The sequence below is a fragment of the Oreochromis aureus genome, linkage group 7 (assembly GCF_013358895.1).
Source record: "Oreochromis aureus strain Israel breed Guangdong linkage group 7, ZZ_aureus, whole genome shotgun sequence".
Classification (NCBI taxonomy): domain Eukaryota; kingdom Metazoa; phylum Chordata; class Actinopteri; order Cichliformes; family Cichlidae; genus Oreochromis; species Oreochromis aureus.
Window position 1 is genome coordinate 61,467,855 of NC_052948.1, and position 23,044 is coordinate 61,490,898.

Here is a 23,044-nt window from a genome sequence, read left to right on the forward strand (position 1 = left end):
TTTCACTGATCCTTTATCCTTTATTTTAAAGTGAAGTTATCAGCACAATGATAAAAAACACAAATACTTAAGTTTTACATAAAAACCAAGCAAACTGCCCACAGTGCAGGAACAGTGCTGCAGCCCATAGCTTATACTCTGCTGTTTACTGATGACACCATGTGGAGGTGGGAGGCACTGCTCTTTCACAAAGAACAGCTTCTCAAGTCATTTCAGATCACACTTCAAAGTCTCACAGTGCTTACGGTCAGACTTGTATTAAGTGTTGCATTAAGCAAAAACACTCGTTATTCAGTATAATGAGATAAATATTCAAAGTCAGAAATGTAAAAATATTAAATATCAGTATTAAAAGAACAACAGAGTAAACAAACAAAGAAATGTTTGGATTGCAGGAAATTATTCCTATTTGCAAATGAATCTCATAATTATGTCTTTAAGAATATCTGATACAGATTCAGCATGTAGAGAGAAGAGCTGCTGTTTGCTTATACAAACTTCCAGCATTTAAACATATAAACTGTCAGGTTTTGTCCATGAAGGCTCTTCCTCAGTAGTTTCCATGGTTACAGGTTTGATGCCTGTCCTGGGACGGCTTTGGCATCCAGGTAGCTGATGAGCTGCTTCACCCAGGGGGCCGAAGGTCTGACACACAGCTGTCGGCCTGCCACTGTGTTCAGCCTGAAGGTTCACAGAAAGAGGAGAGTCAGAGGATTGAGGGGCAGGTTCGGTGATGGTGGTGATGTATGTTTGTAAGGTTGTGTACTTACAGGATGGCGGGCTTGGAGCAGCGCTGGCTGGTCTTGATGTAGCCGACCACTCTTCCTTTGGGCACTTCCTGGTCATTGAAGCGGAAGCAGCACTTTTTTGGGCCAGCACCGCGCATACCTGCAAACAAACAGGAACAAGTTAACAACTGAGCCACTGACACAGCACCACATCATCTGCTTCTGGGTTTTTGTTCCTATTCAGTTTCCTGTTGGCTGGTGTGAGGCCACATCTGATACTGTATTTTTAGTTGACGACACTGTGCAACTGCTCATTTGTTCCGCTGAGTTATGAACTGGTCAGATTTGTCATGTGACCTGTCCTCTGTTTACTGTATTTGTATGTGTTAATATTAAGTTTAATGCTGCATTAACATTAATTATTTTACTTTCAGATTTGTTCACCTTTGTTGTTTTCATTAGAAAGTATCATTTATTCATTGGCAACATTTAGATATATAATCATCAATTTGAGTTATTATTTTCACATTGCACATTTGAATGTCCTGAGACTTGTGTGGGTCTGACTTTTGTTTTTTGTTTTGTTATATACACTTTGAATATGAATTAATATTAAATTTCAAGCAGAAAGAAATTGCCATTCATCACACAGTGTAAAGGTCAGATCATTAAAACGAGCCTTACCCTCAGTCACAGCGATGACAGCCAGCATGAGCACAACCACAGACAGAGCGAGACGAGGAGCGGCCATCCTGAAGTTTGTTTGTTGGCTTCGTGTTGCAGCAGTGGATTAAAGTCTCAGCTGAGCTCTGTCGGCTTGTTCTCTGTGCTGTGTCACTGCTGTCCACCTGCTTCACATTTATACAGTTGGAAGAAGAAGCGGGGGAGACCCTGTTGTGCACCTTGGAAAAATTTGTGACGTGTCGAGTTTCACTAAAAAAGGGAACTGTTCAATTTCCCTTTTCACTACGCCTCTCTCTCAAATTGACACTGCAGAAACTGTAACAGACCGTTCATTGTTGATGTTGTATGAAACAGTTCAATGTTTCTAAAAAGGACATATCAGTATTCAGACATGTATTTGTTCAACCCCGTGGAGTTTCCCTAATATGAGTTTATGGATTAATATGGACTTACCAGCCTGCTGCAACTTTATATGAAGAAGAACAGAAACAAATGTTCCTCAGATTTCAACTTTTTTCTTGTGATGTGGCTGAAACACAGTCTGGTGAACATCCAGATCATCAGTTAATAGAAGAAGATGAAATAGGTTGAAGATGGACTTCAGGAGATTTCAGGAGTGAAAAGTCCTGAAATCACCAAAGCGCTTGCTCATAGGAGGTCATGTGACTGTGGGGAATTTCTCTGTTTACTTTGTATTATTGTAAGGTCTTTACCTTATAAAATAAAGCGCCTCGAAACAACTGTTGTTGTGATTTAACACTATATAAATAAAGTTGAATTTAACGGCCTTAAAACTGCATTTTTTTCTAATAACCGACAGGTGGAGCCACTCCTGTGATTTCAGAAAGACGTCTGCTATAAACGTCACTGTAGCTTCTTTGTTGTGTGACCTCGGTAAAAAGTTTCCAGGTGGTTTGATGGTCTCAGCTGATATTTTCAAGTCCCCCTAAATATCACATGAAGTTCATTTTGTACGTTGTGGTTCCCACTAGTGTAACAAGGATCATAAAGCCAGGTGTGTTTTATGGTGGGCTTACCTTGTCTGGTTTAAAAATGCTGAAAACTGACAAAAGTCTCAGTTTCATGCTTCACACATACAGAACTATCATTGGGTGCTGTCTGGGTGCCTGTGCCCACCTGTTACATTTGTTTAATATACAGTCTGTGGATAAACTAGTACTAAAAACTGTCTGTGCTGAATTTTTAACATGTGTAGAAAAGCAGCAGGGACAATGTGCATCACCCTCACAATGTTGTGTAACAGGTGACATTTGTCATGCACATCTGCACGCAGGCTATTAACTCTATCCATCACCTCTCTCTCTTCTTTTCACCGTCACCACTGAAAACAAGAAGAGGCTCAGAGTTGATCCGTGATGTAATCCCGCCCCCGCCCTGAACCGGTCCGTCCCTCCTACCGCACACCTCACCACTCTCTTGCTTTCGTCATACGTGTCCTGCGCCACCCTCACATACTTCTCTGCCACTACGGACTTCCTCACACAGCACCACAACTCATCTCTTAGCATCCGATCATATGGTTTGTCTAGATTCACAAAGACACGGTGCAACTCCTTCTCTGTCCTTCTCTTCTCCTGTACTACTGTCTGCTTTCTTCATGTCCCTGCCTCATCACATACTGGTGATTCTGTTATTAGAAACCTTAAGTTAGAGACTTTGTGAGCTCAATCGATTGTATTCCACATGAGTATCCAGAGTTTTGACAAGAGGCATGATGCAAGATGCCTCTGCAGCTTCTCTCCTTCTGTCATCCCCCAACAACCCATCCCCATAAAGACTGTGTCTGCTCCCAGTCCACCTAATTACAGACCAAGATTTTATTTTCCTTTCATTTCACAGAATCAGAAGAAATGTCCCAAAAGTTTTAAAAGGATGTTGAAAAATAGATTCTTAACAGGATTATTCATGATGAAGAAATGCAGCATTAACCATTTTGCTATTGTCGACAGTGTAAAAGCTTTTTGTAGCTAAAACCACCTGCTTGAGTCGTCCAAGGACCTGCTTGGAACAGTTATCACCAATCCATCAAAATGACATCTAATCAGATGATGTTTTAGAGCACAGCAGAATCATGTTAATAATATGATTCCCTTCCTCCACATTACAAAGGCAAGTTTAAGGTTAAAGGTCCTACAGGCCTTTCTGGATGGCATAGGGACAGCAAATGAGTCCAGGCTAGACTGGATCTCTGATGGTGTTCTTGGCTTTTAAGGCTCCACCTGAGATAGATTTCACCCAGTTTGGTCGCCAGGTGTTTTTATGCTGGAGAGCTCTCCTGTTCAAAGAGGTGCAACTAGTGTGCCATGCTGTGATGCAGTATGATGACAGATGCTGTGGTGGACCTCTGAAAACTGACCAGCACCCAGATCTGTGGTGATTAGTAGAAACACTTATCAGTTTCAATTTCATTTATTTATATAGCGCCAAATCACAACAACAGTCCCCTCAAGGCGCTTTATATTGTAAGGTAGACTCTACAATAATACATGCAGAGAAAAATTTAACAATCATATGACCCCCTATGAGCAAGCACTTTGGCGACAGTGGGAAGGAAAAACTCAGTTTTAACAGGAAGAAACCTCCGGCAGAACCAGGCTCAGGGAGGGGCGGGGCCATCTGCTATGACCGGTTGGGGTGAGAGAAGGAAAACAGGATAAAAAACATGCTGTGGAAGAGAGACAGAGATTAATAACAAGCAGTAGCGGTTTTTGATAGGGGCAACACGGGCGGTTGCCCAGGGCGGCATCGGTGAGGGGCGGCATCACGGGCATCGGAGAAAAAAAAAAAAAATTGCTCGTACTCATGCTGCCCCGACATCAGCCAGCGCATATTGGGAATGGCATAGGCACCGATCGGTTTTCTATCGCCCATTTGCTGGGAGTAAGGGCGCCCTCCGTTTGCGAGGTGCGCCTGCTGCTTGCAGCACAGGGAGGAGAGGGCGGAGCGGCGGACGATTCTCTGGCTGGCTGGAGCAGCTTCTAATAACCAACCCGTAAAATAAAACAAAATAAAAACAAACCAACAAACACGAAAACACCAGACATAATGACACAGAATTAAAATTTGCACCGATGTTTTTTCGAAATTCTGTATACGAAAAGTGAGCGCGAGCCCTCGGTGCGCCTGCGTGCTGCTGAAGTCAAAGTAAACTTTATTGTCATCTCCGCTACATACAGTCCAGTATATAGAGAGACGAGACGACGGGGCTCCAGTTACAGCAGTGCAAGTATACAAACAATAAATATAAGTAGAGTAAGAAAATAAATATACACTTTAGGACTCGGGGTAAAGGGATCAATAACAACTTAAAATGTATATTTTATAGTTTGATGATTTAAAGTCAACCCGTCGAAAGGGGAGAGGGGAGGGCTGCTTCCAGATAGAGCACATTTCAATCATAATGTTGTAAATCCAAAACCATTATGTATTCATGATTTGAATCCTGGGTTGTGTGAAATCCCAGAAATAAACCCTAGACAAAGCGAATCTGTGAACTAAGGTGTAGGTGTATTAGGTTATGTTGTGGTGATTCTCGGGATGGGGGATGGGTGTTCATACTGGAGTGCAAAATTAAAACCAAGATGGACAAGAAAAGGTCAAAGCCATCAGGTGCTCAGTTTAGAAAAAATAGAAAAGAAGAGGAGGAGAAATGAGCAAAAGATACAGGTAAGCAGATGTGTCATTGGATAATGGCAGGTCATCCTGAAACAATCAGAATCAGAATACTTTATTAATCCCTAAGGAAATTATGTGGGTTACAGTTGCTCCAAGAAGAAATGGTAAAAATAGTAACAGTAACAGACTAAACTCCAAACAATACATTATGTTACAGATTTTAATATTAATTATTGTCAATTGTTGATTTGTCCTGTTCTCATTGTATGACAAATTATGATGGCTGTTTGGTAGCTGTTTGCATACTATCCATACTTTCTCTCTCTTCATATGTCTGTGTGTGTGTGTTTCTCTGTTGAAATTCAGTATGGTTCCGACAACAGTTTTATGTTTTATGTTAATGTACAATCCTTAATATTTATACACACATTTATACACACACACACACATAAAGTTTTATGTCTGTGCCAGAGGGAGTGTTCGCCCAGGGCGCCAAACAGGCTAGGACCGCCACTGATAACAAGTATTATTCAATGCAGAGAGGTCTATTAGCACATAGCGACTGAGCAAAGTGACTGAAGAAGAAATACTCAGGGCATCATGGGAATCTCCCAGCAGCCTACACCTACAACTAAGGCAGGCTTAAGGTCACCTGGTCCAGCCCTAACTATATGCTTTAGCAACAAGGAAAGTTTGAAGCCTAACCTTAAAAGTAGAGATAGTGTCTGTCTCCCGAATCCAAACTGGAAGCTGGTTCCACAGAAGAGGGGCCTGAAAACTGAAGGCTCTGCCTCCCATTCTACTTTTAAATACTCTAGGAACAACAAGTAGGCCTGCAGTGTGAGAGCGAAGTGCTCTAATAGGGTGATATGGCACTACAAGGTCATTAAGATAAGATGGGGCCTGATTATTTAAGACCTTGTATGTGAGGAGCAGGATTTTGAATTCTGGATTTAACAGGAAGCCAATGAAGGGAAGCCAAAACATGAGAAATCTGCTCTCTCTTTCTAGTCCCTGTCAGGACTCTTGCTGCAGCATTTTGGATCAGCTGAAGACTTTTCAGCGAGTTTTTTGGACATCCTGATAATAATGAATTACAGTAGTCCAGCCTGGAAGTAATAAATGCATGAACTAGTTATTTAGTATACATGTTCAGTAATATGCATACACTCTTATATTGTACATATATTTATTCATATAACTCTCAGATTTACCCATTCTTATATTTGCTTGTTCTTATGTTATTGTATTTTTGCACACCTCTGTTGCTTGTGAAGCTCGCACACAAGAATTTCACTCACATGTACTGTACCAGTGTACCTGCACATGTGATGTGACAATAAAACTGATTTGATTTGATTAGTTTTTCAGCATCAATCTGAGACAGGATATTTCTAATTTTAGAGATGTTGCGCAAATGGACGAAAGCAGTCATACATATTTGTTTAATATGTGCACTGAAGGACATTTCCTGGTCCTTGTGTGATCTAACAAACTCAGCAAGATATTTAAAAGTGAGTTTAAGGGTGTGTAACGGGCAATAAATTACATTCTCTTCCACTAGAGGGCAGTACAACTATCTGCTCTAATTAAATGGGTTGGCAACTGCCAGTAAAACTGAAGAAGACGAAGAAGAAATTACGTCATGGTCATGATGCGAGAGAGACAGCGCAGCGCCTAATAGCAATAGATAAATATTTGAAAAGAAAAAGTAGTCAATCTGACCTGGGTCCTAGAGAAATTCCGACCCAGATGAAGGCCCAGCACGAGTAGCGGTCAGAAGAAAGCAAAAAAGTTATACTGGGGACAAACCGCTATACCTGGTGCGCGCGCTGGTGGGGGGGGGGGATGATCTATATGCTTTTTGTGACAGTTTTGTTTGGTGGTGTGCTGTGTGATTTTTCTAATGTGAAACATCTGCTGTGGTTCCAAAAGGTTCGGAAACACTGCTATAAGGTGTTGTATCACATGGTGGTTTTAGGTTGTTGATCACATCAAAATGATTGCAGTGCTTCTTTTTTCACACTCCCAAAAAGTACCGCGTGTACAGTGAATGATGGGGAAATATTGTTTGTTTTCTGCAAAATTACAATGAAAATGCACACTATTTAAAATTACTTACAGTATAATTAATTCTTTGAATTACTTTTGGAGAATTACATAGGCATGGGGAGTATTGTAAACTATTACCAAATCTGTCATTTTGGCTGGGGGTCGAAATATTACAAATATATATATATTAGTTTTTCATCATCATTCTGAGACAAGATGTTTCTAATATAAAGACATCTAGTGTAATGCAGTTTATTGTACACTGCTGTGTAGTCCATTGTTTTTAAATTATGTGTTATCAAAAAAAATGCTCAGGCAAAAGAGAATTTCAGGAAACACTGTTAAACATTCAGTTTCTATGCCATATGTGAGGACATGATCCAGATTGTGGGATCATTTCCAGTTTGAGAAAAGCCAATTGAGTCCAATAAAAAAGTTAAATGAGGTGTTGAAACTGTCGTTTTCAACATCTACACATATGTTAAAATCACCTGTACTAATTATTTGATCATAACTGAGTATTAAGTCAGGTAAAATGCTGAGAAATCAGAGAGTAACTCTGAGTAAGAGCTAGGTGGACAACAGATTATTACAACAAAAAATGTTTTTGAGTTTTTCAGGAAGGGCGGACAAAGGTCAGAGTCAGGCTTTCAAATGAATTAAAACTGTCTGTCTTTGGTTAATTAATAGGCTAGAATAAAAGATTACTGCCTCTCCTCCTCGGCCTGTGCGTTGAGGACTCTGACAGTTAGCTGGGTTTTTTGGTGGATTCTGAGCAGACACAGTCTATATTTGGATGGGGTGTTGGGAGAATAACAGGAGGTGGGACACTGCAGAGAGGCGTGTAAGATTGCAACTCTGCTTCCTGGTTGCATCTCTGGATAGTCACGTTTTGGGGTGCTTAATAAAAGCACTAATTTTTCTCAAAATAAGAGCTGCTCCATCTAGAGTGAGATGGATGACGTCTCTCCTAATAATAGCAGAGTTTCCCTAGAAAGTTTCACAATTTTCTATGAAGCCACAGTCACTTTCTGGACAGCACTAAGACAGCCAGCAATTTAAGGAGACTACGCAACTAAACATGCCACTACTTGTCCGACTGTGCAGGGGGCTGGAAAAAAAACCCCTACAGGCTCCAGTAGTGTTTTAAGACAGATACAAACTAACTCATTAATAAAAACTGATTTTTATTTCTCTTTTTATAACTAGAGAAGGAAGGAAGGACTATCGACTGGCTAGGCAGAGAGGTCAATCTGGAAAGGATGTGCAGCAGATTAGGGTGATGAAGGAAAGAGATGGAAATGTACTGACAAGTGAAGAGGGAGTGCTGAGAATAAGGAAGGAGTACTTTGAGGCTGAAGAAAGAAGAAAATGAGGTAGAGCGAGGAAGAAAGGTGAATAACAATTAATCAGAAGGTAAAGAGGATCAGTACGAAGGAAATGCCGGCAGCTATGAAGAGAATTAAGAGTGGAAAGGAGGTTGGTGCGATGACATTTCTGTGGAGGTATGGAGATCGATTAAAGAGAGGGCAGTGGACTTTTTAACTTGATTGTTTAACACAATCTAAACCTATATAGACACTTAACTGTTTCACACTGCATCAACAATGAAAGGTCTGTGGTGTCAGAATAGAAAGCACATAAGAAGTGGGACAGACCAGAGAGATCTACTTTGGTTCCATGTGAGAGAGAGGCGTAGTGAAAAGGGAAATTGAACAGTTCCCTTTTTTAGTGAAACTCGACACGTCACAAATTTTTCCAAGGTGCACAACAGGGTCTCCCCCGCTTCTTCTTCCAACTGTATAAATGTGAAGCAGGTGGACAGCAGTGACACAGCACAGAGAACAAGCCGACAGAGCTCAGCTGAGACTTTAATCCACTGCTGCAACACGAAGCCGACAAACAAACTTCAGGATGGCCGCTCCTCGTCTCGCTCTGTCTGTGGTTGTGCTCATGCTGGCTGTCATCGCTGTGACTGAGGGTAAGGCTCGTTTTAATGATCTGACCTTTACACTGTGTGATGAATGGCAATTTCTTTCTGCTTGAAATTTAATATTAATTCATATTCAAAGTGTATATAGCAAAACAAAAAACAAAAGTAAGACACACACAAGTCTCAGGACATTCAAATGTGCAATGTGAAAATAATAACTCAAATTGATGATTATATATCTAAATGTTGCCAATGAATAAATGATACTTTCTAATGAAAACAACAAAGGTGAACAAATCTGAAAGTAAAATAATTAATGTTAATGCAGCATTAAACTTAATATTAACACATACAAATACAGTAAACAGAGGACAGGTCACATGACAAATCTGACCAGTTCATAACTCAGCGGAACAAATGAGCAGTTGCACAGTGTCGTCAACTAAAAATACAGTATCAGATGTGGCCTCACACCAGCCAACAGGAAACTGAATAGGAACAAAACCCAGAAGCAGATGATGTGGTGCTGTGTCAGTGGCTCAGTTGTTAACTTGTTCCTGTTTGTTTGCAGGTATGCGCGGTGCTGGCCCAAAAAAGTGCTGCTTCCGCTTCAATGACCAGGAAGTGCCCAAAGGAAGAGTGGTCGGCTACATCAAGACCAGCCAGCGCTGCTCCAAGCCCGCCATCCTGTAAGTACACAACCTTACAAACATACATCACCACCATCACCGAACCTGCCCTCAATCCTCTGACTCTCCTCTTTCTGTGAACCTTCAGGCTGAACACAGTGGCAGGCCGACAGCTGTGTGTCAGACCTTCGGCCCCCTGGGTGAAGCAGCTCATCAGCTACCTGGATGCCAAAGCCGTCCCAGGACAGGCATCAAACCTGTAACCATGGAAACTACTGAGGAAGAGCCTTCATGGACAAAACCTGACAGTTTATATGTTTAAATGCTGGAAGTTTGTATAAGCAAACAGCAGCTCTTCTCTCTACATGCTGAATCTGTATCAGATATTCTTAAAGACATAATTATGAGATTCATTTGCAAATAGGAATAATTTCCTGCAATCCAAACATTTCTTTGTTTGTTTACTCTGTTGTTCTTTTAATACTGATATTTAATATTTTTACATTTCTGACTTTGAATATTTATCTCATTATACTGAATAACGAGTGTTTTTGCTTAATACAACACTGAAAGTCTGACCGTAAGCACTGTGAGACTTTGAAGTGTGATCTGAAATGACTTGAGAAGCTGTTCTTTGTGAAAGAGCAGTGCCTCCCACCTCCACATGGTGTCATCAGTAAACAGCAGAGTATAAGCTATGGGCTGCAGCACTGTTCCTGCACTGTGGGCAGTTTGCTTGGTTTTTATGTAAAACTTAAGTATTTGTGTTTTTTATCATTGTGCTGATAACTTCACTTTAAAATAAAGGATAAAGGATCAGTGAAACTTTGTCATTGTGTGTCTTCTTACAGACTGTAACAGCTCGTGTCACTTAAATACACAATGGAACAACTACTGATAGTCCTTTGGAGCTGTAGAGTTCAACCTGTACTTGTTTAAAATAAAAGGAAATGACATTGAACCAAATCCTATTTCGCTTGTGATTCAGAGAATTTTAAACTCAGTTTAAACATGTTGCTGAGTTTGTTAGATGACACAAAGCAAAGCCAAGAACCTTGGAATCATTTTTGACCAAGATATGTTCTTCAATGCACATATTAAAGAAATTTGTAAGACTGCTTTCTTCCATTTGTGCATTATCTCTAAAGTTAGAAATATCCTGTCTCAGAGTGACGCTGAAAAACTAGTTCATGCATTTATTACTTCCAGGCTGGACTACTGTAATTCATTATTATCAGGATGTCCAAAAAACTCGCTGAAAAGCCTTCAGCTGATCCAAAATGCTGCAGCAAGAGTCCTGACAGGGACTAGAAAGAGAGAGCAGATTTCTCCTGTTTTGGCTTCCCTTCATTGGCTTCCTGTTAAATCCAGAATTCAAAATCCTGCTCCTCACATACAAGGTCTTAAATAATCAGGCCCCATCTTATCTTAATGACCTTGTAGTACCATATCACCCTATTAGAGCACTTCGCTCTCACACTGCAGGCTTCCTTGTTGTTCCTAGAGTATTTAAAAGTAGAATGGGAGGCAGAGCCTTCAGTTTTCAGGCCCCTCTTCTGTGGAACCAGCTTCCAGTTTGGATTCGGGAGACAGACACTATCTCTACTTTCAAGATCAGGCTTCAAACTTTCCTTTTTGCTAAAGCATATAGTTAGGGCTGGACCAGGTGACCTTAAGCCTGCCTTAGTTATGCTGCAGTAGGTGTAGGCTGCTGGGAGATTCCCATGATGCATTGAGTATTTCTTCTTCAGTCACTTTGCTCAGTCGTTATGTGTTAACAGACCTCTCTACATTGAATCATACTTGTTATTAATCTCTGTCTCTCTTCCACAGCATGTTTTTTATCCTGTTTTCCTTCTCTCACCCCAACCGATCGCAGCAGATGGCCCCGCCCCTCCCTGAGCCTGGTTCTGCCGGAGGTTTCTTCCTGTTAAAACTGAGTTTTTCCTTCCCACTGTCGCCAAAGTGCTTGCTCATAGGGGGTCATATGATTGTTAAATTTTTCTCTGCATGTATTATTGTAGAGTCTACCTTACAATATAAAGCGCCTTATGGGACTGTTGTTGTGATTTGGCGCTATATAAATAAATGAAATTGAAACTGATAAGTGTTTCTACTAATCACCACAGATCTGGGTGCTGGTCAGTTTTCAGAGGTCCACCACAGCATCTGTCATCATACTGCATCACAGCATGGCACACTAGTTGCACCTCTTTGAACAGGAGAGCTCTCCAGCATAAAAACACCTGGCGACCAAACTGGGTGAAATCTATCTCAGGTGGAGCCTTAAAAGCCAAGAACACCATCAGAGATCCAGCCTAGCCTGGACTCATTTGCTGTCCCTATGCCATCCAGAAAGGCCTGTAGGACCTTTAACCTTAAACTTGCCTTTGTAATGTGGAGGAAGGGAATCATATTATTAACATGATTCTGCTGTGCTCTAAAACATCATCTGATTAGATGTCATTTTGATGGATTGGTGATAACTGTTCCAAGCAGGTCCTTGGACGACTCAAGCAGGTGGTTTTAGCCACAAAAAGCTTTTACACTGTCGACAATAGCAAAATGGTTAATGCTGCATTTCTTCATCATGAATAATCCTGTTAAGAATCTATTTTTCAACATCCTTTTAAAACTTTTGGGACATTTCTTCTGATTCTGTGAAATGAAAGGAAAATAAAATCTTGGTCTGTAATTAGGTGGACTGGGAGCAGACACAGTCTTTATGGGGATGGGTTGTTGGGGGATGACAGAAGGAGAGAAGCTGCAGAGGCATCTTGCATCATGCCTCTTGTCAAAACTCTGGATACTCATGTGGAATACAATCGATTGAGCTCACAAAGTCTCTAACTTAAGGTTTCTAATAACAGAATCACCAGTATGTGATGAGGCAGGGACATGAAGAAAGCAGACAGTAGTACAGGAGAAGAGAAGGACAGAGAAGGAGTTGCACTGTGTCTTTGTGAATCTAGACAAACCATATGATCGGATGCTAAGAGATGAGTTGTGGTGCTGTGTGAGGAAGTCCGTAGTGGCAGAGAAGTATGTGAGGGTGGCGCAGGACACGTATGACGAAAGCGAGAGAGTGGTGAGGTGTGCGGTAGGAGGGACGGACCGGTTCAGGGCGGGGCGGATTACATCACGGATCAACTCTGAGCCTCTTCTTGTTTTCAGTGGTGACGGTGAAAAAGAGAGAGAGGTGATGGATAGAGTTAATAGCCTGCGTGCAGATGTGCATGACAAATGTCACCTGTTACACAACATTGTGAGGGTGATGCACATTGTCCCTGCTGCTTTTCTACACATGTTAAAAATTCAGCACAGACAGTTTTAGTACTAGTTTATCCACAGACTGTATATTAAACAAATGTAACAGGTGGGCACAGGCACCCAGACAGCACCCAATGATAGTTCTGTATGTGTGAAGCATGAAACTGAGACTTTTGTCAGTTTTCAGCATTTTTAAACCAGACAAGGTAAGCCCACCATAAAACACACCTGGCTTTATGATCCTTGTTACACTAGTGGGAACCACAACGTACAAAATGAACTTCATGTGATATTTAGGGGGACTTGAAAATATCAGCTGAGACCATCAAACCACCTGGAAACTTTTTACCGAGGTCACACAACAAAGAAACTACAGTGACGTTTATAGCAGACGTCTTTCTGAAACCACAGGAGTGGCTCCACCTGTCGGTTATTAGAAAAAAATGCAGTTTTAAGGCCGTTAAATTCAACTTTATTTATATAGTGTTAAATCACAACAACAGTTGTTTCGAGGCGCTTTATTTTATAAGGTAAAGACCTTACAATAATACAAAGTAAACAGAGAAATTCCCCACAGTCACATGACCTCCTATGAGCCAGCGCTTTGGTGATTTCAGGACTTTTCACTCCTGAAATCTCCTGAAGTCCATCTTCAACCTATTTCATCTTCTTCTATTAACTGATGATCTGGATGTTCACCAGACTGTGTTTCAGCCACATCACAAGAAAAAAGTTGAAATCTGAGGAACATTTGTTTCTGTTCTTCTTCATATAAAGTTGCCCTATGAGAGCACTCCATACTGTAAAACAAGTATCACCTTATGTTGCTGTAGCTGTTACAGTTTCTGCAGTGTCAGTGTGAGAGAGAGGCGTAGTGAAAAGGGAAATTGAACAGTTCCCTTTTTTAGTGAAACTCGACACGTCACAAATTTTTCCAAGGTGCACAACAGGGTCTCCCCTGCTTCTTCTTCCAACTGTATAAATGTGAAGCAGGTGGACAGCAGTGACACAGCACAGAGAACAAGCCGACAGAGCTCAGCTGAGACTTTAATCCACTGCTGCAACACGAAGCCGACAAACAAACTTCAGGATGGCCGCTCCTCGTCTCGCTCTGTCTGTGGTTGTGCTCATGCTGGCTGTCATCGCTGTGACTGAGGGTAAGGCTCGTTTTAATGATCTGACCTTTACACTGTGTGATGAATGGCAATTTCTTTCTGCTTGAAATTTAATATTAATTCATATTCAAAGTGTATATAACAAAACAAAAAACAAAAGTAAGACACACACAAGTCTCAGGACATTCAAATGTGCAATGTGAAAATAATAACTCAAATTGATGATTATATATCTAAATGTTGCCAATGAATAAATGATACTTTCTAATGAAAACAACAAAGGTGAACAAATCTGAAAGTAAAATAATTAATGTTAATGCAGCATTAAACTTAATATTAACACATACAAATACAGTAAACAGAGGACAGGTCACATGACAAATCTGACCAGTTCATAACTCAGCGGAACAAATGAGCAGTTGCACAGTGTCGTCAACTAAAAATATAGTATCAGATGTGGCCTCACACCAGCCAACAGGAAACTGAATAGGAACAAAAACCCAGAAGCAGATGATGTGGTGCTGTGTCAGTGGCTCAGTTGTTAACTTGTTCCTGTTTGTTTGCAGGTATGCGCGGTGCTGGCCCAAAAAGTGCTGCTTCCGCTTCAATGACCAGGAAGTGCCCAAAGGAAGAGTGGTCGGCTACATCAAGACCAGCCAGCGCTGCTCCAAGCCCGCCATCCTGTAAGTACACAACCTTACAAACATACATCACCACCATCACCGAACCTGCCCCTCAATCCTCTGACTCTCCTCTTTCTGTGAACCTTCAGGCTGAACACAGTGGCAGGCCGACAGCTGTGTGTCAGACCTTTCGCCCCTGGGTGAAGCAGCTCATCAGCTACCTGGATGCCAAAGCCGTCCCAGGACAGGCATCAAACCTGTAACCATGGAAACTACTGAGGAAGAGCCTTCATGGACAAAACCTGACAGTTTATATGTTTAAATGCTGGAAGTTTGTATAAGCAAACAGCAGCTCTTCTCTCTACATGCTGAATCTGTATCAGATATTCTTAAAGACATAATTATGAGATTCATTTGCAAATAGGAATAATTTCCTGCAATCCAAACATTTCTTTGTTTGTTTACTCTGTTGTTCTTTTAATACTGATATTTAATATTTTTACATTTCTGACTTTGAATATTTATCTCATTATACTGAATAACGAGTGTTTTTGCTTAATACAACACTTAATACAAGTCTGACCGTAAGCACTGTGAGACTTTGAAGTGTGATCTGAAATGACTTGAGAAGCTGTTCTTTGTGAAAGAGCAGTGCCTCCCACCTCCACATGGTGTCATCAGTAAACAGCAGAGTATAAGCTATGGGCTGCAGCACTGTTCCTGCACTGTGGGCAGTTTGCTTGGTTTTTATGTAAAACTTAAGTATTTGTGTTTTTTATCATTGTGCTGATAACTTCACTTTAAAATAAAGGATAAAGGATCAGTGAAACTTTGTCTTTGTGTCTTCTTACTGTGTGTTGGCATGCCACACCACCAGTTGATTCACTTTAGTTTACTTTGCAGTCACTATTTTAATTATATTCTACTTATTGTCCAATATTGTTTATTAATTAAATTTATTTATGTTTTTTACAAATATACAAATTTCTTTGTTTGAGTTACCTGGGGTTTGTCTTCTCCTTCCTGTCTGGCAAAAGGTGCGGCAAAGGGCCTGGAGCTGACAGCCTTATTGGATGATACCACATGCCTCATTGCCTGGGGGGTGTTTCAAGTTTGTTTAATTGTTTTGTATTAGTTGGTTATATGGCAGCCATTTTGTTTTCCCCCTTGTGTGTCATTTGGTTTAGCTAAACCAAGTCCAGACCGGGAGTACGGACTTGTGATTTGTACATCTGAACACCAGCGTACTTGATAATGTCACAGGTTCGGAGTTTTTACTGGCGTCCCCTCTTAATTTACCTGTGATTAATATCTTATGAAGCTTAACTTTAATCCCAGCAAAACCGATTTACTCAGGAACAAATAAAACACTGAAATAAACCAAACATTAAGATTTAGAAGTTTTCTGAGTGACTTATATATCATGTAAAACCTGAGGAGCGAAATCTCTCTATTAATAAAAATAGTGTACATGCATGCCTGAATAAAAACAAACAAGTGAGATGTTAGAACGCTTTTATTTTAGTAGACACTCAAAAATGACAACAGACAACTGCTGGGGTTTGGAAGAGAATTGAACAAATATTTGAAATATAATCTGATCATTTTTGGAGCAGCCTTCAGAATCTCCTTGTTTTAACATGCTGTTTTTGTTCCCGGTGAAAATGTTAGATTTAAATCTGAGTCAGCTAATCTCAGCGAAACCGATTTACTCAGGAACAAATAAAACGCTGAAATAAACCAAGCATTAACATTTAGAAGTTATCTAAGAGACTTATATATCATGTTTAACCTGAGTAGTGAAAGACCGCGGGGGGTTTGAAAACGATGTGCTGGGAGTCCGCTGTTTTCGCCAGCTCTAGTGAGCCTTGACCTCCCGGTCTGCTATCGAGCTGGTGGGTGACAGACGTCTCTGAAAACATCGGAGCAGTTTTGCGAATATGTCTTGATGATCGAGCAGATATTTGAAGCTTACACAGCTACATTCCTGCCTGAAAATAACCTAAAAGTTTATTTTGTGACCCAGAAAGAGTAATATTTCAAAGTTTTTAGTCGCGCTTCTCCACCGATGCCGTGTTTGAGTTTTGGATGAAATGCATTCTGGGATATTTAGCTGTACCAAGTCCAAACACAACACGTGCTCATTCCCAAAGTGTAACATTTTACCCTAGGTGACAAATCGTCTGTATATTACGCTTCCCTGCAGCCAACACGCCGCTATATTACGAGATCGGAAAAATGAGGAAACATGAGAACTGCTTGGAATGAATCTTCGCCTGTACGTTCGTTTTACTTAAATTGTTTTGGAAAACACTATCTAACATCATTAAAGTCCTGGTTAAGGTGAGATAGGTTAGATAAGATTATGGTTAAGGTTAGGGATAAGGTTAGGGTTAGGGCTGGAATACATGGCTGGGACATGGATTACCGCAGGAGCGTCATTCTACTGGATTGCATCCATAACCCGGCATGTGGCATAACAACGCGGAAGGTCACCTTTCGCGTGCCTCAGGAATGCCTTGGGACTTGACAAATTGTCACTATATTACCCCTCGGGAGTGTGAAAGGGCTGCAGCACAAGTCACCACCAATGCATGCCTGATAAAACGGGCGAAGCGAGAACACATCGGGGAATTTTTTGTGTTCTCGGCTTGATGCGTACTTTGGGGGTGTCCAAATTCATAGGCTGCATCCTCCTGAGGATTGTAGGCCAATTATGTCACAGCGATGCGATGAAGGCTGTCCAAATTTGTAGACTCCTCCAAATGCAGGTCACAAATGCATCCTTCTTTTCCTCAGATTTGAAGGATGGGTCGGGTGTATCCTTCGTGGCCCACCATATCCCAGAATTCATAGCGCGGCCCAGCCGATTTCAGTTTCCAACAATGGTGGCAGCTACTTAGTTTTTGTATTTCTCTTTTTACTCTTTCTGGGTCACAAAATAAACTTTTAAGATATTTTCAGGCGAGAATGTAGCTGTGTGAACTTCAAATATCTGCTCGGTTTATCAAGACATCACATATTTGCAAAAGTGCTCCGACATTTTCAGAGACCCACCAGCTCGATAGCTAGCCGGGACAAGAACAGCGAACTCCCGGCACATCATTTTCAACCCCCCGCGGTCTTTTGCTACTCAGGTTAAACATGATATATGAGTCACTTAGATAACTTTAAAATGTTATTGTTTGGCTTTTTCAGTGTTTTATTTGTTTGTGAGTAAATCGGTTTGGCTGAGATTAAAGTTATAGTTTTCACACAGCTGAATAAACAGAAAAGTGATTAAACAGAAGTGTGAGATAATCGAGAATTTACACCAGTGTCCTGTTATATTTTAGATAGCAAGGAGCAGACGGCTGAGTTTATTAAACTCCACCGAGACAGCTGTTGACGCAAATCTGAAGGCTGGACCGTCCCATTTCACAGCCTCTCACTTCCGGCCTACCCGGCCTTCAGAGGACCTGGCCCACGTAGACTGCGATGGTCGGGTCCTCAGGAGGATGCAGCCTGTGAATTTGGGCACCTCCTTTGAATTGGAACAGTACTTGGTCTCCGACTGATGACGTATCACCAGTCCACGAGACCGCAAGTATGCACAAGTATGCACAAGTACGCACAAGTACGCATACTGAGGCAGGCCCTTACAGTACTAATCAGGTGGAACCAGATAATCTGCCACAGCACACCTGATCATTTCTCACAGCACACCTACCCACATAGCAAGTAGGTCTGGCCCGGCTCTGGTATCAAGCCGGCACTGCTGGGTGACTTCTGGCATGATAAGATGTATGTCATCCAGATATGGGCCAGGCCTGGCATAGATGGCACTGTCTATGTGATGGCATGCCACATCTGGCTTGATTGTGGTTTGGTTTATGTGTCCCAGCCTAATAGAAAACAGGTCTGGCCCAGATCTGGCATCAAGCTGGCACTTCTGACTGACTGGTGTCATGGCAGAGTGTATGTCAACCAGATGTGTGCCAGGTCTGGCAATGAGGCAATATTTATGTTCCTATTTTCCTATTTTAGTTAGAAGACCCAAATGCCATGTTGCAATACTATACTGCTATGGTAGCCAATGTTTCAAATACAGGTTTGACAGGTTTGTGCGTGTACACTTTATCCAAACCCTAGTGAGGGTTTACTCATCTGTGCCAGTGGGTGGCTGTAGCTCAGGCGGTAGAGCAGGTCACCTATTGATCAGAAGGTTAGTGGTTCGATCCCTGGCTTCTCCAGTCTGCATGTCGTCAGTGTGAATGTGTATGAATGTAGTTAAGAGAAAGTGTGTGTTTGGGTGAATGTGGCATGTTCTATAGAGCACTTTGAGTAAGTTGAAAAATACAATATAAGAATCAGTCCATTCACTGTCTGAGCAGAGTTTTGTCATGTTACTTTTGCACTATTATGCACATGTTGTTATTACATGGCTTAATTAAGGTACACATCTGGGGCCAGAGCTGAAACTGTTCTGGGGCGGAGCTGAAACTGTTCTGGGCCAGCTCAGGGCCAGCAGTGTGTCTGCAACTGGCCCGTGGCTGCACACAACTTACACATGGCCCATATACCGCAAAGAATGACGGCCCTTTGGTGGCCCAGACCAGGTTTGCCAGAGGTAATCCACACATGGGCAACCAAACGACCACCAGTGTGTCTGCAACTGGCCTTGTGCTGGCCCATGTGTGGGCCACCTTTGGCAAACCAGATTTGGGCCACCAAAGGGCCGTCATTCTTTGCGGTATGTGGGCCATGTGTAAGCACATTGTGTGGGCCAGATCCCGACCATACCAATTTTGCTATGTGGGTATGTGCCGCGGCACAGTGGTTGGGAAACACTGCACTATAGGACCCACTGGAGGGCTGCAACAACACTTAACACAAATCCATCAACGTGATCTCCAACCAGAGGATATCATATTATCAGTACTATCATAAGTTGCTCTGGTGTCTATTTAAGTGACATGAGTTGTTGTAGTATGCAACAAAACACAGGATGACAAAGAAAACTTTAGTTGATCCTTTAACTTTAATTTAAAGAGTACACTTAGTAGCATAAGCATGCGAAACAAAAATGTTTACTCAGACTTTACATAAAAACCACAGTGCAGGAACAGTGCTGCAGCCCATAGCTTATACTCTGCTGTTTACTGATGACACCATGTGGAGGTGGGAGGCACTGCTCTTTCACAAAGAACAGCTTCTCAAGTCATTTCAGATCACACTTCAAAGTATCACAGTGCTTACGGTCAGACTTTCAGTGTTGTATTAAGCAAAAACACACTTTTTCTGTAAAACATCATAAAACATTCATAGTCAGAAATGTTAAATATCAGTATTAAAAGAATGGCAGTGTAAACAAGCACACACACAAAATCTTTGGACGGCAGAAAGATCATTCCTACATTTTTTGACCCAGTGGAAACCTGTATTCAGGATGTAACTATAACATTATGAGGTAAAGATTTAGCATTTAGATAGAAGAGCTGCTGTTTGGTTATAGCTTAAAAACTTCCAGCATTTAAACATATAAACTGTCAGGTTTTGTCCATGAAGGCTCTTCCTCAGTAGTTTCCATGGTTACAGGTTTGATGTCTCTCCTGGGACGGCTTTGGCATCCAGGTAGCTGATGAGCTGCTTCACCCAGGGGGCCGAAGGTCTGACACACAGCTGTCGGCCTGCCACTGTGTTCAGCCTGAAGGTTCACAGAAAGAGGAGAGTCAGAGGATTGAGGGGCAGGTTCGGTGATGGTGGTGATGTATGTTTGTAAGGTTGTGTACTTACAGGATGGCGGGCTTGGAGCAGCGCTGGCTGGTCTTGATGTAGCTGACCACTTTTCCTTTGGGCACTTCCTGGTCATTGAAGCGGAAGCAGCACTTTTTTGGGCCAGCACCGCGCATACCTGCAAACAAACAGGAACAAGTTAACAACTGAGCCACTGACACAGCACCACATCATCTGCTTCTGGGTTTTTGTTCCTATTCAGTTTCCTGTTGGCTGGTGTGAGGCCACATCTGATACTGTATTTTTAGTTGACGACACTGTGCAACTGCTCATTTGTTCCGCTGAGTTATGAACTGGTCAGATTTGTCATGTGACCTGTCCTCTGTTTACCGTATCTATGAAGTAATGTGTTAATATTATTTGCTGCATTAATTCTGTGTGTATGTGTGTGTTTTAATATTTATGGAAAAATAGGGACTACTTATCTCCACTAATACAGGAAATCAAACTGATGAGTTACTATGCGTATGTCTTTGCATTTTTAATGGATTTATATGCAGGACTAGATCTCAATATTTAATATTTGTTTTGGCTTCCATACCCACAATGCAAAACTCTCATAATCAAAACGAGCCTTACCCTCAGTCACAGCGATGACAGCCAGCATGAGCACAACCACAGACAGAGCGAGACGAGGAGCGGCCATCCTGAAGTTTGTTTGTCGGCTTCGTGTTGCAGCAGTGGATTAAAGTCTCAGCTGAGCTCTGTCGGCTTGTTCTCTGTGCTGTGTCACTGCTGTCCACCTGCTTCACATTTATACAGTTGGAAGAAGGACTGGGGAGACCCCACTTTGCATCTTGGGAATATCCATGACGTGGCTGTGACATTTGCCATTTTACTACAAAGGGTATTTTTTGTGTGGGCTTTTTTTTCTCTGTGCTTTCGGTTCTCTATATAAACTGTTTCACTGTTAAACTAAAATGAGGAACCGGTTTTTCACATCGAGTTTCCTTATTAATTACGTCTCACTTGAGCGAGGATGTGACCAAAACTACACAAATCTGATCTCTCTCTCATCTGCATAATCTACTCTTTATGATTACACTTTTTATCGTTGGGGCAGTGTGAAACACAGGACAGCAACCACAGTTTAATGATGATACAGGGCATATGAGTAATCAGACAATATAACGAGTCCAATGGGTAGCTTAATAAATAGACTGAGCACAGATAGAACAGGAATCTCCAACTGAGCAACAAACTTCCAGCCGGTAATTATGTAAATAAACAAGGACACAGCAAAAGGTAGCAGGAGAATGACTTGAATGAGTGGAATGTAGTAAAACACGTTTGGATTTTTTGACTCCTATGACTGCTGGGATGAAAGTTTAATTGTGGGTTTGGAATATATCAAAGGTTCCCATGAGAGTCATGACCTGTGGTGAGTGCCATAGTGCTGGCTGTCTGACAGACAAGCTGTGGAATCACATGGGAGACGTCTCTCAGTAATAACCGTTGAAAGTACAAGAGACACCACATGGATGTTATGCGTCCATGTGGTGTCACGGTGATTGAGCATTTCGCCAGCAACAGTCACATGAACTTGGAAAGTTTGAGCAAAATTTAGCACTCATGTCTCACTGACTCGTGTGTTTCTTAAACAATAAAATGTAAATCCGACGAGGACAACAAATTCACGGGAAGCATCAGGAATCAGGTCACATGACTGGGGGAAAAAGCGACAAAGCTGCAGGTGTGGTCCCAAAATCCACCTGAAGGTCAGAAGAAGTCAGATTTGTGACAAATTAGTAATACATGTTCTAATGTAATTTCTGTTTATTTCAAAATAGCCCTATGGTTTTTACAATAATTAAAGTCATTATTATATTATAGTACAGTAACGTTTTTCTCCTCTCACCCCCAACCAGTTGCAGCAGGCCCCTCCCTGAGCCTGGTTCTGCTTCAGGTTTCTTCCTATTAAAAGGGAGTTTTTCCTTCCCACTGTCACCAAGTGCTTGCTCATAGTTTTGATTGCTGGGGTTTTCTTCATTATTGTAAGTTCTTTACTGTACAATGCAAAGTGACTTGAGCCAACTGTATGTGCTATATAAATCAAACTGATATGAACTGAATGGAAATGTCAGCACTAAGTATTATACAGTTTTTAGGATGTATTTCATTCAACATACAATGAGCTGGAATCTGAGCCAACCCTGTAAATACAGGTTTACACGTTGGTTATGTTTAGAGTCAACATATCAAGCAGTTTGTAATATTCTTCCAGCTGCAGACACGGTGGTATTTTGAAATAAGTTGCACTCAGACTTAAAAAGAGAATTTAAACCAGTAAGCTAGCTTAATCTAATGTAATCTAATGTAATATACCTTTATTATGAGTCAGCCTGTGTCTGAGTCTGAGTAAACTCCTACACAAACAGAAGATGGTATTTTTAGAGTATTGGAGTACTCTAGTAGGGCCACAACAAAACACATTTTCCTCAAATTCTAGCTTTTTTCTTGTGATGTGGCTCAAACACAGTCCTGTGAACATGTGAAGGTTAAATGGGTTGAAGATGGATGTAGCTTTCAGGGCTGAAAAGTGCCTTAAACCGTGCATTTCTTCAAATGACCAGCGGGGGGTTGACTGCTGTGGTTTCAG

At 41.5% G+C, this 23,044-nt stretch overlaps 3 protein-coding genes and 1 pseudogene across 3 annotated transcripts; 2 read left to right on the forward strand and 2 right to left on the reverse strand.

The window, feature by feature from the left end:
* LOC116322489 (monocyte chemotactic protein 1B-like) lies at positions 1 to 1,643 on the reverse strand. Its single transcript, XM_031742576.2, has 3 exons — positions 1,413 to 1,643; positions 771 to 888; positions 1 to 681 (listed from the first exon to the last, which is right to left on the reverse strand). Exons 1-3 carry the CDS (start codon positions 1,477 to 1,479, stop codon positions 567 to 569), a joined length of 300 nt encoding a protein of 99 aa, XP_031598436.1. The 5' UTR covers positions 1,480 to 1,643; the 3' UTR covers positions 1 to 566.
* A 7,217-nt stretch (positions 1,644 to 8,860) lies between these two features.
* LOC116322501 (monocyte chemotactic protein 1B-like) lies at positions 8,861 to 10,487 on the forward strand. The gene is made up of 3 exons (XM_039614530.1): positions 8,861 to 9,081; positions 9,605 to 9,722; positions 9,811 to 10,487. The coding sequence occupies exons 1-3, from the start codon at positions 9,015 to 9,017 to the stop codon at positions 9,923 to 9,925; spliced, it is 300 nt and encodes a 99-aa protein (XP_039470464.1). The 5' UTR covers positions 8,861 to 9,014; the 3' UTR covers positions 9,926 to 10,487.
* Positions 10,488 to 13,779: 3,292 nt separating this feature from the next.
* Positions 13,780 to 15,499, forward strand: LOC116322500 (annotated as a pseudogene).
* A 4,172-nt stretch (positions 15,500 to 19,671) lies between these two features.
* LOC116322476 (monocyte chemotactic protein 1B-like) lies at positions 19,672 to 21,206 on the reverse strand. The gene is made up of 3 exons (XM_031742550.2): positions 21,025 to 21,206; positions 20,446 to 20,563; positions 19,672 to 20,356 (listed from the first exon to the last, which is right to left on the reverse strand). The coding sequence occupies exons 1-3, from the start codon at positions 21,089 to 21,091 to the stop codon at positions 20,242 to 20,244; spliced, it is 300 nt and encodes a 99-aa protein (XP_031598410.2). The 5' UTR covers positions 21,092 to 21,206; the 3' UTR covers positions 19,672 to 20,241.
* Between the last annotated feature and the right edge of the window lie 1,838 nt (positions 21,207 to 23,044).

Excerpts from the sequence above, each read along its gene's own strand:
- LOC116322489 (XM_031742576.2), bottom strand. The coding sequence starts at position 1,479 with ATGGCCGCTCCTCGTCTCGCTCTGTCTGTGGTTGTGCTCATGCTGGCT. Across the intron at positions 889-1,412 it reads TGTCATCGCTGTGACTGAGG|GTATGCGCGGTGCTGGCCCA; the intron begins GTAAGGCTCGTT and ends GTTTGTTTGCAG. Across the intron at positions 682-770 it reads TGCTCCAAGCCCGCCATCCT|GCTGAACACAGTGGCAGGCC; the intron begins GTAAGTACACAA and ends GTGAACCTTCAG.
- LOC116322501 (XM_039614530.1), top strand. The coding sequence starts at position 9,015 with ATGGCCGCTCCTCGTCTCGCTCTGTCTGTGGTTGTGCTCATGCTGGCT. Across the intron at positions 9,082-9,604 it reads TGTCATCGCTGTGACTGAGG|GTATGCGCGGTGCTGGCCCA; the intron begins GTAAGGCTCGTT and ends GTTTGTTTGCAG. Across the intron at positions 9,723-9,810 it reads TGCTCCAAGCCCGCCATCCT|GCTGAACACAGTGGCAGGCC; the intron begins GTAAGTACACAA and ends GTGAACCTTCAG.
- LOC116322476 (XM_031742550.2), bottom strand. The coding sequence starts at position 21,091 with ATGGCCGCTCCTCGTCTCGCTCTGTCTGTGGTTGTGCTCATGCTGGCT. Across the intron at positions 20,564-21,024 it reads TGTCATCGCTGTGACTGAGG|GTATGCGCGGTGCTGGCCCA; the intron begins GTAAGGCTCGTT and ends GTTTGTTTGCAG. Across the intron at positions 20,357-20,445 it reads TGCTCCAAGCCCGCCATCCT|GCTGAACACAGTGGCAGGCC; the intron begins GTAAGTACACAA and ends GTGAACCTTCAG.